At 46.4% G+C, this 17,549-nt stretch overlaps 3 protein-coding genes across 3 annotated transcripts; 2 read left to right on the top strand and 1 right to left on the bottom strand.

Annotated features, from left to right (window-relative positions):
• Nucleotides 1-1,491: 1,491 nt before the first annotated feature.
• On the top strand, nt 1,492-8,142 carry LOC6737376 (T-box transcription factor TBX6). Its single transcript, XM_016169897.3, has 5 exons — nt 1,492-2,010; nt 2,737-2,893; nt 5,852-6,119; nt 6,198-6,335; nt 7,225-8,142. The coding sequence occupies exons 1-5, from the start codon at nt 1,920-1,922 to the stop codon at nt 7,972-7,974; spliced, it is 1,404 nt and encodes a 467-aa protein (XP_016031117.1). The 5' UTR covers nt 1,492-1,919; the 3' UTR covers nt 7,975-8,142.
• A 2,885-nt stretch (nt 8,143-11,027) lies between these two features.
• Nucleotides 11,028-12,275, top strand: LOC6737375. Its single transcript, XM_016169899.3, has 3 exons — nt 11,028-11,308; nt 11,361-11,858; nt 11,920-12,275. The coding sequence occupies exons 1-3, from the start codon at nt 11,132-11,134 to the stop codon at nt 12,145-12,147; spliced, it is 903 nt and encodes a 300-aa protein (XP_016031116.1). The 5' UTR covers nt 11,028-11,131; the 3' UTR covers nt 12,148-12,275.
• Nucleotides 12,276-13,647: 1,372 nt separating this feature from the next.
• Nucleotides 13,648-15,728, bottom strand: LOC6737374 (T-box transcription factor TBX3). The gene is made up of 5 exons (XM_002084176.4): nt 15,478-15,728; nt 15,255-15,420; nt 14,849-15,116; nt 14,600-14,737; nt 13,648-14,533 (listed from the first exon to the last, which is right to left on the bottom strand). The coding sequence occupies exons 1-5, from the start codon at nt 15,566-15,568 to the stop codon at nt 13,922-13,924; spliced, it is 1,275 nt and encodes a 424-aa protein (XP_002084212.1). The 5' UTR covers nt 15,569-15,728; the 3' UTR covers nt 13,648-13,921.
• Between the last annotated feature and the right edge of the window lie 1,821 nt (nt 15,729-17,549).

Here is a 17,549-nt window from a genome sequence, read left to right as displayed (position 1 = left end):
TCATACGTGGCCAGAACGCAATTTGGGCGAAATGGTCGCTTTGGCCTGCTAATAGTAAATTAATTTCAGCCGCTTATCGCCGCCAACTGGGCTGTGGCCATATCCATATGAAAATAATGCGTGGATGTGTCAGGCCAGCAAAGTGCTGTGTAAATTAGCTCGGCTAACTACATATTTACCCATCGAGAGCCTCAAGAATTTCGCAGTAATGCAGGTCAGATAAGCCAGGCGATTGTCTTAATCTCGAAAGGAAGTGGCACTGGAGGCAAACACGAGACTAGTCGTTGGCCAAAAAAAAAAGAAAACAACGCACTAAAAACCGAGCACGTTTCGCCGTCGTCGGCCCACATGGCGTATGCTTAACTTCAGTCAAAGTTCAGACCACCTCATTGGGCCTTAATTAGTTTCGAATTTGTTAGCAAGCAGCTCCGACACGCGTTTCCGTCGTTTGAAACAAATGTTTTGCCAAGCTCTCTAAAAGGTCAGATCGACAAACAGTGATCACCTGCATCGCCGGCAATATCTGTAGACTATAGACTATAGCCCATAGATATTCGTGTACCAGCAAGTGGCGACGCCATATCGGGCCTTTGGATGCCGCCATATCAATGCCTGAATGACGCAGCGTCAAAGTCGAAATAACATATAATTACACAGAGAAAAATGCATTAAAGGGTGATTGCTTTAATTAAAAAGTAAAGATTATTATATATTAGGCCTCAATACATTAATTAATTAATCAAAGTAAATATTCACCAAGTCTTCCCTACTGAAACACTCCATAATTTGTATAAAAAGAAACTATTGCAACAATGATCAAGCAATTTCAGCCAACATCCATCCGCAAACAGGTAAACAAGGTACTTTAAAGTAAGTGATTGGAACTTTTACTGATACTTAGATCAATATCTTATACAATACGCTGCCAAACACACCAAGAGTCAATATTTTTCAATAAAAAACCATCAAATTGCTGTTCAAACAGCATCAATAAATTCTTTTCTCTGTAGTGCGCCGGGTAAAATGTAATAAATGATCAGCAAAACGACAAACACACACGGCCTGGAGAGGCCAGACAAGAGGACCACCATGATGGTGATGGTGATGGCAGCGGCTACAAATGGGCAAAGCATAAATACACAAAAAGATGCCAAAAAGCGGAGACGGAGAAAAAACAATTTCAATCATCATGATCATAATTAAAAGGCAGCCAGCCAGCCAGCACACACACAGAGCGAATGGACCCAGAAGCAACATGTTGCTGCTCCTCCGCTGACTGTGCAACTTCGCACTTCAGAATTAAACGCAATTAGAGCGAGCTAGCACAATGCGAAGAGAGAGTGAGATCGCCAGCGCTTCGTGGGCGGAGCCATGGCAGCTGGAAAATCGAGAGGATTTTTTCAAAATGGAGGTGCCAAACCAGAGCGGGACGGCTAGCTCCCGCGCTCCGTAAACTGCCACAGCCAATCGATGGTGAGCAGCAGGTAATCTCGATCAATGGCTCAAGACGGAAACGAGTCAAGCTCGTTCCATTCAGCTCGATCGAGAGATCGCTCTGCCAGCGGAACTTGCTCAGTTGAAATGCGAACTTGGCGAGCTCAAGACACGACCGTCGCCCAAAGATACAAAAAATCTCTCAATATATTGTGGTAAAATAATAACCCACGTACGCGACACCGGGCCTAATCAAATTAACACCCACGCACATGAGAGACTTTTGTGTGCCGTGATTTGCATAATTGACGCTAATCGGCGGCGTCTCGTGCTCGGCTAAAAAGTAAACCCGGGCTCCAAAAAAATAGACACCGCCATATGTTGTGACAGTGCTTTTTGTGTGGTGGAACAATTGTGCAAGTGACAAACGCCAAACAAAGAAGTTTCGGGCACAGATTTAGTACTATTTTTGGACCCAACACATCATGATCACCATGAACGAGCTGGTGGATCTGCGGATGCAGCAGCACATAGCGCACGAGATCTATCGCCAGCAGATCATGCAGCGCATACCAGGTAAGCTGCTTGCCCCACATATCACTCATCCGCCCCGTTAAGCGTGCGGCAAAGCTGTTAGCCATCATTAGCATTAATGGCCGTAACTTTTGGCCAACTGCTTTTGTTTCTGTTTCTGTCTTAGCCCACCAAAGCTGGCCAAGATCAGCGGGGTGTGTACGAATAGCAGTGTTTATGGCGCGACGATCATAAAGCTGAGTAATGTGGGAAAGTGATCGCCGATCGAGAAACTTGATATCAAATGCATTTTTCTTGTTGCCGACGATCGTTAAATTTCGGGATCAGCGTACTCCTAAAACAAAATCGTTGTATGTAATCACGTTTGCCAAAGTATGGCTCCTTATTTTGTGGATACCTAATGGAGGGCATTAACTTTGGTAATCGGCAAAGAATCGATTTTCCTTGTTCGCCAAATAAACGTTTTTATATTACCTCACGTTTGTTTTTATAACAAATATGTCAGTCATAATATGGCTTTATGTCGTAAGATCTCTTTGGATAAGTCAGAAATGTCACACTTTAATTCCGACCCACGCTCCTTAACTCCTTATTAAGTTATTCAAATGGCTTTCTTTTTAGCAAAATACCATCTTAAAATGTTTCTATATAATAGACAGTTTATATAATTTTAACAATTCCTAATTTCCTTCGTTGATGATAAAGTGGTTAGATCGCTTGAGCTTTCGTTTACCTCTAAGCCCCCCTATTGACTACTGTTCTTTTCAGATCCGTTTCCGCCGATGCTGCCAATTCCGATGCCTCGGCACGTGATCATGCCACCTCGAGTCACCTTGCTCGGCGTGGAGATGACCCTGCAGAACGACGATCTATGGAAGCAGTTCCATCAAATTGGCACGGAAATGATCATCACCAAGAGTGGCAGGTAGGTTTAGAACAGAGAGAAAAGATCTTTGATGATGAAAATTAGAAGCCAAGAGTGGGGGAATCTCGAGATACAGACTTTAGAGCGATGCATTAGCACGAACATGAAAACCAATACTCCAGACGCAGGGCAAAGAATAATAAACCAGCCAACGGGCGCGGGCACTTAAAGCACCCTATAACGATGCCTAGCCCGATCCCTGGCCCGATCCCGATTCCGATCCCAACCGATCCGATCCAGTAGAGTCCAGCGAGGATGTGCTGCTGTTAAACGCTCATTAGACGCAGGCGCCTGCAAATTGTTTACAGCGGCGTCGCGACAACGATTTTCACAGGCAAACAAGGCGGAAGGATGCATTTACGTCGGCAGGATGTGAAAATCGAAAATTGAAAATCGGGAAATGGAAAAGCGGCTGCAGGTACAGCCAAGTTGATGCGCACTGGACATCGGCTATCGCGCGAGGCGTAAAGCGGACAAGTTCGCCGGCACTTTGCGTGCCCAGATTGTAGATAGTACGAATCAAAGGCATAGCGCGATCGCCCGGGGCTAGTTTATCGTGTATCTACGAGTATCAGTTCAGATGCACGACTACTTGCACAAAGGCGACTACCTAAAAGTGTCCGGCACTTGTTCGAATGTGCGTAAAGTGGCGTCATCGTAATTTATTGTAGACCGACCAACTGGACCGATCGGGCGAGCGCCGAGCTCAGTGGGACGTCCTGTCGGTTCGGCGGCGCTCCTTTATGCCTCGCCTGGCATAAATCTTCGCGTCAAGGATACTTTGTCGTCATCTTTGTAGCTCTTAGCGTTTTTATTGTGGCGCCTGTCTGCGCAGCGAACAACCTGCGGCCCCGAAATATCTTCGCGTTCTGCATTCTATAAGATGCTCGTACATATCTGTATCTTTTGGCAGTGACAGTGACCACAGCTTGTCGACAGATACGAGCAATTTCACACTTGCCCTCAGCTCGAGCCGATCGAAAAGGGTTCCCAAACGCATTAACATAAACTTTTGGTCTCGAAATGCATTGAATGAATACACTTCGAGCCACGAACAACCCTTTTGTTTTATATATGCCATGAATTATTCATAAAGTCTGCGTATTAAATACTTTTTATGCTCATCAAAAATGTTTTATGGGCATCGGTGGAGAGGTCGCGATGCAATCGATTTGAATTTTTAATGATTAGGCGCCAGAGTGCCACCGTCTGTCCAATCGCATCCCAATCCCCGTTTCATTTCCCATTCGGATGCGATCCCAAGTCCAAAACCTATGCCTATGCCAAGTGGCGCTCATAAAAACTAATTAGTTGCTTGTCTGGGCTCCGCTTGCCACTTGAACCGTTCCATCTTTTTGGGTGGTAAAAGCGCAGACGGCCATTAAAGTTAGATAGAACAAACCGTATCGCTTAATGCCTGATACTGGCGGCAAATGAAATGACTTTGTCACGATGCTTTTAGACTGTGTGGGCTCCTCCAATCACCAACTGGGCCAAATGAGAAGCGCCAAGAGAGGCGGCAAACAGAAGCGACACGGTAACCTCGATGAGAAGCGCAAAGATACGCAGAATTTTCACTTGGATTCAAACTTTTAGTTGCAGAAAGAAAAGAAGGAAAATATTTTACCCTTTCTCTAATTTTAAATAAGAAATACTATTCCTAGTAGTCTCATTCAAAATTGGCTTACGATCTGAAGAGTTCAAAATTTATGTCGTTTGCTTCCAGTTTTATAGCTGTCAATTAATAAATAGTCTCACTCTTAATTTCCTAAATATGCTAATTCTTTGAATTTTAAACAGCTATTTATGGGGAATTGTAGGGTAAACATTGGAGTGAGTTGTGAATATTTCCTGAGTAACCTTCGGGAGTCCGGGATCCGATCTTTCGTCGCATTCCTGGACTGTGTCCCTGCACCTGCCAAGCGTCAAGCGCCAAGTCAAATGCCGTCAAGTGGTCAGCATGCTCCTCACTCGCAGTAGAAAATTCCACTGGTAATTATGCGCAGACGCGCCAAAGATATCGATCTTAACAAATCGTTTGTCCAAATCCAGACAGCGGACTCTTGCCAAAAAATAAAGAAAAAAAAAACAATAAACAAAAACTGAGAGCAAGCAAATTGAAAATGAAATTCTAAACCGCACAAATGTCGAAATATTTCGGTGCTGTGCTCTAATGGAATTCAACGGAGCTGAAAAGGCAGTCCCGAAGCCAGAATCAAATTAAACGTTAGCAAACCAAGACGATGTGGAGTTCAATTAATTAATCATCGGTTGAGGGAAACACGAAATCATTGCCAAAAACAAGAAACCACTCGAGGATGAGGACGCAGTTGAGGATGAGGACGAAGGGCAAACATTTTTCGGCCTGGCGCCAAGTGCCGTGACCACCTGCTGTTCCTGCGGCAGCGACTTGGAGTTGGAGGCGAGGGTCAGGGCCTCGCATCCTTGTTAGCACAGGGAAAACGGCCCCTACTCCTCCGGGCAATCTCTATTTGACCAGGCCTAATTACATGGCGCATGGAAGGGAAATCTCACAATTAAATATTTGTAACGCCCACGCTGGAACGGGCATGGGCTCCTTTTGTCGATCTAGCATGACTATATTTGAGTTTGTTCGGTAAACAAAGGCTCTAAGATTTTCCAGGCGTTTTCCTGGACTTCCCCCGCTCATCGGGCACACAGGAAAATGTTGTAGGAAAACAGTATACCAACGATTTGGTAATATTGAGAAGGGAAATATCTGTGAGATAACTCGCATGTTTAATATGTTTTATACAAAAGGTTATGCTAGGTTTTATAACTACTTTGAAAATCTCCTTCTATCAAATAGTTTACAAGTAACTATTAAGCCATATAATTATGATATTATAGTCATATCTGTATATATAATAATAATTTATGTAAACGAATTTTTTCTTTTATAATAAGAGTCCTTGATATTTTATTTCCCCCAAACAGACGCATGTTCCCCTCGATGCGACTGAGTGTTTCCGGTTTGGAGGACGAGAGCAACTACTGCGTGCTCCTCGAAATGGTGCCCATTGGCGACTGCCGCTACAAGTTCTCCGGCTCCCAGTGGGTGCCAGCTGGAGGAGCCGAGCCGCAGAGTCCCCAGCGGATGTACCTGCATCCGGACAGTCCGGCCACCGGTGCCCATTGGCAGGCGCAGCCCATACTGTTCAACAAGGTCAAGTTGACCAATAACACGCTGGACAACAGCGGCCATGTAAGTGCGGCCAGGGCTTTGAAGTCGTCTCCAGTTACTAATCCAAGTCCAATCCCCTTTCGCCATCCCCATTCGCAGATTGTCCTGGCCAGCATGCACAAGTATCAGCCGCGTCTGCACGTCATACGCACCGCTGATCTGGCGCAGATTCCCTGGGCCCCCCAACAGGCCTTTGTGTTCGCCGAGACGGAGTTTGTGGCCGTGACAGCCTACCAGGTAAGTGGTGCCATCTCCATCCCTACTCCGTTTACCCTCTCAATGGGCGCCACTATTTGAGCAACACGTTTGTGATCTTCTTTTGGAAATGAGACTAGCTCAAAGCTTTAAAGATATCTTTGTCCCACGAAGAGAATTCCTCCTAGTTAAAGATCACCTCATGATATCCTATCATTGATTAATTCATATGCTTGAAAGCGACTTATCCAAGGTTGTCCAAAATCGCACTATTGGGTATTTAACAAAAATGTTTCGCCAAGAGTATTCAAGTCATGTGTCCTCGAAGTTAGCCTTCCCACTTGTGTGCGCATTTTTTTTTTTTTGCCAATTCATTGAGCAAAGAGACTGGAAACGATCACACTAATTGGTTAATTTTGGGCAAACGAGCGGCGATCGCTCACGCCGTGGGTAGCTTGGTCAACGTCTCGAATTAGCATGGAACGCCTCCGGGATGCGAGATGCGGGATCGTAGATCCTGTAGTTGGTGGGCAGGGCAGGCAGAAAGTCAGCGGGTCGGATTGTTGTTTTAGGAAGTTGGATAGCCACATCCTTGTAAATTTGAGCGCCTCGCTGTGTTTTTGTCTAGGTCTGGGCCCATTGACAGCCGACGCCAGTCTGCCTCTAATTAGCAAGATCGCCGAGAGATCGGAGATTCGGTTTGAGGAAGATCCGAAAGATCACAAAGTTGTCAAGTCATCTGGAGTGGAACTGAGCACCGAGAACTGGAAACGCAGTCTGGTGTCAAGTGGCCATGTTACTTAACGCCAGCTACTGGACGCCAGTGACTTATGTGATGAGTCTCCTTCTCCTTCTCGATCTCCCCGTTGCCCAAGATTATGCTGGCGGCAATCGTCATATTTCACGCTCGTCTTGTTGCCTTCTTCCGCAGAACGATCGCATCACCAAGCTGAAGATCGACAACAATCCGTTTGCCAAGGGCTTCCGCGAAACGGGACAATCGCGCTGCAAACGCAAGATGTCTTCATCGCCAACGGGCGAGGATCAAGATCAGTCGCCGTCACTATCCCATTCTCAGTCCCAATCCGAGTCTGACATGTCGCCAACGAAAGGAGGCGGTGAGACAGCCGGAGGAACATCGTCGATCGGCGATTCGGATGGTCCGCAAATCAAGCGCCTGAGATCAAATGGCTCCGCCTGCTCCTTATCATCATCGCTGGACGATCAGTCGGTGCCTGGCGCCAGTTCTCTGGCCCTGGGCTCCCCACCGCCCCATCTCCATTCGCATCCGCATCCCCTCCAGGCGAGGAGTGCCTCCAGCGTTTTCATGCAGCACTTTCAGCAGAATATGCAGAGCCTGCTGAGGCCATCGCTAGTGGATTTGGCATGTACCTACTTTGGGAGACCCCATGAGTATGGAGGAGCGATTCAGGCCTCACCTCTCTATCCACCAGCAGCCATGCTACATGCGGGTCTGGGCCCGCATCCTGGCCTGAACCTTCCACCAGGCGTTTCCGGTGCGGATCTCATTTCCGATGAGTCGGGAGCCGACGAACTCGAACTGGATGTGGGCAGTGAAACGAGCACATTGGAGCAGTCTACGCAGGAACAGCCACCGGAACAACCATCTACAAGGAGCAAGGGCTTCAGCATATCGGCCATTTTGGGGGGAGGAAGTTAGAGATATTAAAGTTTTAAAACGGGGAATACATATAGTTTAATTGCCTATAGATTAAGTTCTCAAAAACATTATATATACTCATTTTGATATTATACAGATTCTAGCCTGATTAGTACTTAAGTTCCGCTTAACGTTAAGCCATTAAAGTTAGCCTAAAATATAAGAGAATCAATTTGTTTTATTTCAATTAGGATTATATAGATCCTCCTGCTGGGCTGAGCCCTCAAAGCCAGAACGCCCAGCCATCGCTGTAGGTAAATGAACATATCTGAACATAGGAAAAATACTACCGGCAGTTGGCCCTCTATCATTGGCCGATCTTGGGCTGGAAATCACAACTTCCGCCAGACATTAATCCCAACCAAATTACAAGATAAACGTTCGGGTTTCGACAACATCATCAGGGCATCCTCCGCCGCAACATCCATTAGCCACACAGAGATGCGACTGGCTAGAACATAATTTGTTTGCAATTAAATAGCTCGACAAGGCATGAAATTCGGTTGCAGCCCTCTCTTGCTCGGATCGGATGCTACCCTAGAGAATTGGATCCGTAGCCGGAGACGGAGACGGAGGTCCATGATATTTATGAAATGGGCAGAGACTGAGACGAAGCCAAAGAAAATACACAATTCGTTATGTAAGTTGCCGAAGATCTGCAGAGTCAAACAGCCAAAGAGCCGGAGGATCTAGCCCAACTGCCGAAGGGCTGAACGGAGCCAATGATGAAGTTTACGATGACATGCGTCACCACCCACGTCTCGTCTGGATTCGAGGGACACAGGGGCGGTGCAGACACCGCTGCCCGCCCAGCCATCGGAAAAACAAACACGGTTCAATCAATTTGGCACACTGGAAGAAATGGGTTTGAGATACTTAAGTGCAGATTACATTAACATTATATTTATTTGTTGTAATTTAAATGTTTTGGCCTTCTATATATTAAAATCCTGATATAGTACAAATCAGCAGAAAAGTTTTAGGTTGTATCTCTTGCCTCAGTATCTGAGTCTAAACCATATTGGTATACCATGTCAATAATTTTCTTTCAGTGCACCAAATCGATTTGAAATTGTTGCCGTTTGTAGTAGTTTGTAGCTCAATGCCTCTGGGGATCAGTTCGGATCTATTGGCCTGCGGTTTTATAGGGGATCCCGGACTGAAACGGGTGACAGATGTCGGCCGTGTGTGCGAGTGCGTGTGTTGACAGGCGCAAGGTTGCGAGTGCAATGAATGCCTCATTAAATGGACGTGCCCCTCCCCCAGCCCCCAGCCAACGGCTTGCAGCAGATGTCGCAGGTTCCCCGGATAATTAATGCACTATGGCTGTTGCTTTTTACGCTGCCACATTTGTTGCCCGGCCGCTGCAAGTTGCCTCTTTTTGTTGGCCTATGAAATTAGATACACTTTGTCGAGCAGCATTTTTGTTATGTAAACACGAATTTGGGGAATTCGAAAAAGAAAAGGGGGAAATTGTTTCCTAAACGAAAGTTAATTACTTATTAGGGGGAACTGGCACTGTCGGTGCTAATGAGTTGGAAAAGCATTTTACACGGAGCACGCGTGGCTGCCACTTCAAATTCAAGTCTCAATTCGAGAGAGAATAGGGATTCTAATGGCTACAAGGAGTTGAATAACTAAACATATTGATTAATAAATTACAGTTTTTTTTTTCTAAGGAAGAGTTCTTCATCTTTATGCCATTATATACAGCAAATTAAACTAAAGAACTTTCAAATCTTGTTTCCTAAAACTCTTTTTTAATGCCTACATATTGATAGCGATATAATAAGAACCAACTGAAACCCTCAAGATTTTCTCTATTGGGATTAATTTAAAGCACTTAGGAAACTAGAGTAGATCCCAAATCCCGGAGAGCCAGCGTCTGAGCCGATCTCTGGAACTTCAGTCTAGTCTGCGCCCGGCGTTAGGCAAACAAGATGGCAACAATGCGCTGGTACTTGAGATTTTATTGTTGGCCAATGCAAATATATTGGTCGCGAGTAGAATGCAACAAAGCGTGGCAAAGAAAGGTCGCCGTGTCGCCGGGGCCAAGCCATAAAACGGATGCACCGGCACCGACCCAGGTCGTCTGGGTTCCGAAATCGACCTGTACCGTCCACCAGCCAACCCTACTAAGCTGGGGTTTTAAACTAGAGCAGAACAAACCCACCACCAAGATGAGGCTCAATAGCTGGAAGATTGGCCAACGGACAACAAAGGCCGTGAAAGCAGTTTATGCAAATGGGCTCACATGTGGGCTGGAAAATGCATACTTTGCATATGAGGAAGGGCGACCCTTTTGGGCTGGCACAATTAACAAAGCGTGTAATTTCTCAAACCTATCGCGTGAACAATGGCACAAACAATTAGAGGATAATGAAAATCACCCACATAAGCAGGTCCACTACAGTGCTCACCGGATGGGTTTGGTGCATATGTATATGATCATATGGGCAAATCTGTGGATCAGTTCGAAAATACACGAAGGGGAACAATCATAACCGGAGCACAATGGCCGTCGTCAAGTACGCACATCCTTTATAAAGGCCCGTTCACATTGTCCGGGCTTTGTTTACAACTCTATTGAGTGCAAAATGCAGCAGCATTGTTAACGGCTGGATATTTGCATACTTGTCTTGTCTTCCAAGACAAACCACAAAATCAAACTCAAATAATTACGCGCCATTTAATGAGGGAGTTGCCAAGCTCAACGAAGTACTGCAGTATGTCCGCTTTTCCATTAGGGTGCCTATACATTGCATTTTTGTTATAGCGTCATTATATGTTAAATAGTAACAAATCTTGAAGATGCTAATTGTTAATAATAAACTTAGTACATTTTACAGTCAAAACAGCGAGCTTTCTAAATTGTTTAATAAAATGAATGCAACGCGAGTGGTAAATATAAGTCTCGAATATATAAATAATTTTCCTTTTTATAATTCACATTAAATGTCTTGTTTTTCTAGATAAAACTTAATTAATTTATTTTTTATTATGAAACGAAGCTAAATTCATATCGTGCATATAAGCCTTTTGAGGAGTGACAGGTAGCAATAGCTCGGCAGCCCTGGTAGTGTTGTCATTTTGACTTTTGCGCCATTCGGATAAAACAGATTTGCGACTAAAACATTTAACGATAATAAGCATAAAAATGAGCGCTCTTTTTGATAACAGTCACTCGGACACCGACGACAATGACTCCTTCCACTCGTTCGACCAAAGCGAAGATATAATGGACAACCTTAGTCTCTCGCTCTCGGAAAGGGACTGCGACAGCGCCGCGGACTTGGATTCCGGCTCGGCGGATGAGACTTTCGTGGAAGAAATGGCAAGTAGAATAGATTTTTATATAGCCCTTAGTGTAAGATAATCCCCAGTAGATGGATGCACCCGCCCAGCTGGCCCAGGGCGCAGGAAATACTTCGAAGCCCACGCGTTCCGGCGTCTTCGTAAAAACAAAGTCGCCCGTTATGGAGGTCCATTCTAGCGACTCATCTGCCTGCGATGGCGTCTCCGCTGGCAAAGCCACACAGGCTGCGGGCCGCTTCAAGTCTCCTAAAAAGTTTACGATTTCGCCTATCAGTGAGCAGAAGCCGGGACCAGTGCCCTGTTGCCCCAGAGCTGTTCCGAAACATTCCTCGAATCAGATACCATGCATGGAACACTTCGACCTGGACCACTCAGTAACAATCCTGAAAGAGCACCTGATCTCCAATCCCGAAACGGAGGCCCTACAAAAGCACGCCTTCACCGAAATTTGGATCGATTCGCAGCAGAAACGTTGCCAGGCCAAGGTTTCTCGCTTGCAGCAGTTTTCAATGGCCCTGGAGGCCTATTTTGACAAGGATTCGGACAAGAAGGATCTGGAGCCAGCGAAAGTATGTATAATGTTTAAATTAAATTGAAATTAAATTATTTCCTTTAAACGTTATCTTTCAGACCATCACGCCTCCTCCGAAAAGTGAGAAATCCGCGGAGAAGGTGTATGTGTCTCCCTTTCCGAACATTCCCATACCACCACCAGCTCGAAAGGAAACTCCTATGTTGAGTGGAGTTAAGCCGCCCATTATAGTGCCAGCTGGCTTTGATTTGACCCGATTGGTTGAGTTCAATAATCCCAATCACTGGCACCGTCGTCCCCACATGCGCACTGGCGATAGCATATAAACTTGAATAGCACAACATCTTGATCAACATTGTTGTTTTCGTAATCACCACACTCAACTGACCGATTGGACGTCCTTTTTGTTAACTGATATCTTTTTGCAATAAAGGATTCCGAACTACCAAAGCAATTAGAGCGCCAAACATATGCGACTGTCAAACTGCGGCAAAGACATAATATCGCCAGCGTTGAATGGGAACGTCGTCGCCGGCTCCAAATGATTTCATTGTGCTGCCGATAAAATTGTCGCCAGCGAAATATGTTGCCCGTGACTTTGATTTTGGCCGCCGCAACATTAATTTCCAAGGAAATTACACATGCCCGCTGAAGGGGATAGCTTGGCTTATCTGCGCTGGCAGATCGCCGAGTGAGCCCGGGTCGGAGCTCATTTGCCGCTGACATGCGAACGTTTGCTTTGCTCCGGCCCCAAACATGGACTCTCTCTTCTGGGCTCCAGCGCCAGCGGATGCCCCCAAATGAGAATTCAATAAATTTCAGGTAAAGGTAAGGGCAATAACAACAACAGCGGCAGCGCAGCATCAGACACAGCAACAACACAATGGGCCAAACGTTGTCGTTAGTCTTTTGGCGACGTTTAACATGAATATGCAGTGTGGCTAATGTGGAGCCCATAAACACTTCCAGCGGCAACATGAATGGGCCAAAAAACAGGTTGCAGCTACGTGTGTGGGTATCGATGGGCATTGTGGTCCTTGCTCTTAACAATTGTTTGTTAACGCGAATTGAAGCGAATGCCACCGTCGAAGATTGCCTGTTTGGCCAATCATCTAGCCGGCTCTCTTTGGGGCCAACACTTGCGACTGGCGGACTGGTCCATCAAAGGAGCCGCATCGTTTCCGCTCGATAGCATGGAGATGTGTGATGGGACACCCGGACAATTGCATGTATGTATGTAAATGGCCACAGTTTCGCTAACAACTACAATGTGAAAACATCAATTACACGCTGCAGTTCGGAGTGGGTACTGGGGATTGGAGATTGTGGATTGGGTATTTGAATTGGACTGCTCGCCAGGATTGCCGGTGATCGTGGCGCTCAATCAGCGCATTTAACTTGGCGCCGGCGCCAACGTTTAAGATGCGGCTCGCTCTGATCTGCTGATAAGCCCATAACCATGTTGTTGCTGCTTGTCGGTGGGTTGTTCTGCTCTTAGAAACCTTCTTGCTTTCACAAGAAGGTGGAGCAGGAGAGGCTGGCGGGTGTGGGGTCTGGAGGAACTGGTTTTTATGCCTCGCATGCGGGAGATTTGTATGAAACCGAAACCAAAGGCAGAACCACGCCGAATTATGTATTCGGCGAGGACAGGCAAATGGAAGGCATGCAGCATGCACAAATTGCTGGAGGAACAGGATTCGAAGCGCAGTCATGGGAAGTTATTGGGGAATTTATTCAGATCTTCGAACTGGAAGCTCTTCGCATCTGTCCCATCTAATTGCTCCACATTCCCCGCATTGTTTCATCCCAGAATAAGCTCCATCGAATTCATTGGGTACGTGTATGTACGTACAATTTTATTTATGCCGCATTAAAATGCCAAAGACAATAAATCCATTACGAAATCATGTGAACAATTAAAATTGCATAATAAATACGATAAATACTGATGGCAAATACCTGGAAATCCTAATTAACTGCAAAATATCACAATTCAACTTAGACACTACGCAGACGATGGCAACTAAACGCTAATTAAATGTACAAGGCACCGATTCCAAGCCAAACGGGAGCACATGCACCCGTCTGCACTTGATAGTTTTAAATGGACGAGCTGGTTCCTAATATGTCCGAGATGCTGAAGCTGCTGCGCTTCGGCTTGGCCATCGTCGGATCGCTGGATGACGGAGCAGGGGCAGTAGCAGCGGTCGGCACAGGCGGAGATGGAGGCGGAGGAGCAACCGGTGCGGTTCCAACCACATCTACAAAGGTGTCGGCATCGGCATCTGCCTCTCGGTCGGCAGCGGACTCGCCGCTCGTCGAGCCCGCCGAGGAGGATGAGACGGAGGAGGCCGGCGATGGCGGTGTGTAGGCCCAACTTGGATAAGCACCACCGATGTGCCTGGCATACTCGATGGCCGGCGGCGGTGGCGCTGGCACATAGAAATTGGCCTCCAGAGCATCCAGCAGATAGTGACGCTGCATAGGAACACTCTGATGACTCTGGTGATGATGGTGCTGGGGAAATTCCTCCACGAGTCGCAACCGTTTGGCTAACGGCGATGTCACCGGGCTTCGATCCACCTGGTTTACCTCGGGCTGCGTTGGCGGTGGCGAGTCATTGATCTTCCGTTTGCATCGCGACTGACCCGACTCACGGAATCCCTTGGCAAAGGGATTGTTGTCGATCTTCAGCTTGGTTATGCGGTCATTCTGCAATGGAAACAAGAGGATTAGCTATCACGTGCCATATTTAGACTGCTATATAGCACCACGCACCTGATAAGCCGTAACGGCTATAAATTCCGTCTCCGGAAAAACAAAGGCCTGTTGGGGGGCCCAGGGAATCTGGCCGAGATCAGAGGTACGTATGACATGCAGACGCGGCTGATACTTGTGCATGCTGGCCAAGACGATCTGGAAAGACAGAAAAATACAGTGTCAGTTTATGATATACAAAGATATATTTCTACTCAAGAACAAAAGATCAAATTTGTTTATGTAATATTCTTGATAAAGTTTACTTACATGACCATTGTTATCCAGCGTATTATTCGTCAATTTCACTTTGCTGAAGAGCAGAGCCTGGGACTGCCAATGTTTTCCCGTGGCCGGACTCTCCGGATGCAGATACATGCGCTGTGGGCTCTGGGGCTCCGCTCCTCCGGCCGGCACCCATTGGGATCCGGAGAACTTGTAGCGACAGTCGCCAATGGGCACCATCTCGAGGAGCACGCAATAGCTGGCCTCCTCCTCCAGTCCACTGAGGGATACTCGCATCGAAGGGAACATGCGTCTGAAAGGGATGGAGGCGTTGGTTAATGGATGTTAGTGACACGTTTGCGCCGTAAGATTTAAGAGTAAGCAGAAGGCTTATCAATGGGAGATAAGCTGATGGGGGCGAGCAAATAGTTGACTTTAAAATGGTACCAACCTGCCGCACTTGGTGATGATCATCTCGGTGCCGATGCTGTGGAACTGCTGCCACAGTTCGTTATTCTCCAGCTTGGCCTCCACATCGCCGGGCAAAGTGGGTTGCGGTGGTGGCGGCGGTGGCACAAAGTGTCCGGCAAAGTTGGGCAACAGGCCGCAGAGGGGATCTGTGGTAGGCACTTTGGGTTAGCCGACGGCAAATCACGGGCACAGGCTCCACTTACCGGGTAAGCGTTGCATAATCTGCTGGCGGTATATCTCCTGGGCGATCTGCTGCTGCAGGCGCAGATCGGCGATGTTGGGCAAGGTCAACATATTTGGGGTCTTCGTGGAGATATGCGCCTAATCTATTCTTTTTGCGATACGCAGATATATGTTGATATTATTCCGTGGGCAATCGACGACTGGAACACGAACTGATCGCTTTGCAGTCCAGATTGAGACTGTCTCTCGGAATCTCAGAGCGGGCACTACTTCAGTTCTGCCAGAATCCGGTCGGTTGGGTTCCTCCCGCTCACTTCACTCTTCGCTCTTCACTCTACCGCTCCGATCCGATCCGATCCCGATCCTCAGGTAGTTGCGCGACCTGTTCTCATGCTCAAGTGGCGTGCCACTCACCCGCTCTCTCGCTTCCACTTCCTCTGCGTCGGGTTATGTGTGTATGTGTATCTCCCTGCCATTGGTCGCTTATCAGCGAGCGTTACGCCGTCCCGCTTGCACTCGCTGCGCCAGATGGAACGCCATTTTCGTAACGCCGTGTGGAGCGGTTCTGGTGACCTCCTCCCACGGAACTGGGGGGCACGGCACCCATCTTGCTGCTGATAGTGTTACGTGGAAAGGGAACGGCAATGGGGAATGGGGCTTTTCTTCGTGGAATCGGGGGAGCGCTCTTTGAAGTCGCCTAATCGTTTGTAATATTTATGGAACTGGAAAACGTTTTGGATATGGGCCAACCAATAATGTTCGGCGAGAAATGGGAAGCTGTAATTTCGGAGGCACGAGAAAAACATTAGGTGTATAAATTTCAAAAATACTTTTTAAGAAATCAATTTATTGAACGATCTTTTTAAATTTGTAAATTGTTAAAGTAAACAGAATCTTAGTTATAAATGTTATTTACTATCAGTGTTTACAGTCTGAGTTGAATTACCACCATTCAATAAGTAAAAAACAAAAGTATTTACAAACAAAGTACTTTAATAAGATTGCATTCAATCTTATCATTATAACAAAAAGCAACTGCGTTATAAAAAATATACGAGCTTTTTTTATATGATGTCTGCATTTTACTATTCATTAAGGTGATAATGAAGCGAAATCTTGGCAAAGAAAATAAGAATGTAAAAATCTAGTAATTTAAATTTCATCTTTGTTAAATATTGAGAATACTAAAAGTAGTATTTATTAGACAAGAATCTTTTAAGATATACAATACAAAAAGATTTAGAATTTAGGAACTGTACTATTATTATTATTATTATTTTCCCACAGCTTATCCTTCAAATCGAAGGACTTCTGAAGCGTCTTCAAGATTATTTAACATTTTGATCATCGGCACTTGAGTGTCAAACCTTTGATAACCAGTTCATACATCTATCCCACCGTCATGATCGGAACCCATCTGTTCGGTTGCATTTAACTTATCTGCAATCTGCCGTGCATCTTGTAGATGCAGCGAAATATCGCCGCTACCGTTGCCGAGGAGAACTTCGAAAGAGATCCGCCCCGTGATAAGTCCGGCTAATCAGACCTTTAAATGGTACTTGTACACGATGCTGGGCCACAACAAATTGCGGCAGCCGGGAGCGACCATCAAATCAAACTGGCGCCAAGACACTGTCGCCTTCGAGCCACTTGAACATCGTAGTGGGATGGGATGGTATGGTATGGGTTTGGATGGAAAAGGGATACGTCTAACGGATCAGCCACTTGTTGCCACTTGTCCTGCTTTTCGGGTGCCGGTGCCGGTGGCAGGGCGACAATGGCGGCACAAACTCACAGGCGAGTCATAAAAATCATCACACTTTGTCCCCGAGCTGCTGCCTCCTCAACGACGGGAACAACCGTGGAACAAAAGCGAGAGCCTCGATGATGCGAGGATGCCAGTTTGAGTTTTATGGCCTGGCTGTGCGACGACCGCCGACTGTTTGTGCGTCTCTCGGCAGTTTCCAAAATTATTGTTATGATTATTGCCTGTTTGTGGGTCTGCTCTACAATTTGTTTGCTATTGTCTGGTCTGCTGGAGGTTGGAGACCAAAGCGGGCCGACAAAACCGCAAAAGGACATCGCTTGGGGG

Source organism: Drosophila simulans, chromosome 3L, assembly GCF_016746395.2.
Source record: "Drosophila simulans strain w501 chromosome 3L, Prin_Dsim_3.1, whole genome shotgun sequence".
In the NCBI taxonomy this organism is placed as follows: domain Eukaryota; kingdom Metazoa; phylum Arthropoda; class Insecta; order Diptera; family Drosophilidae; genus Drosophila; species Drosophila simulans.
The sequence above is the reverse complement of the archived record's forward strand: the minus strand, read 5'-3'. Positions and strand labels throughout refer to the sequence as shown.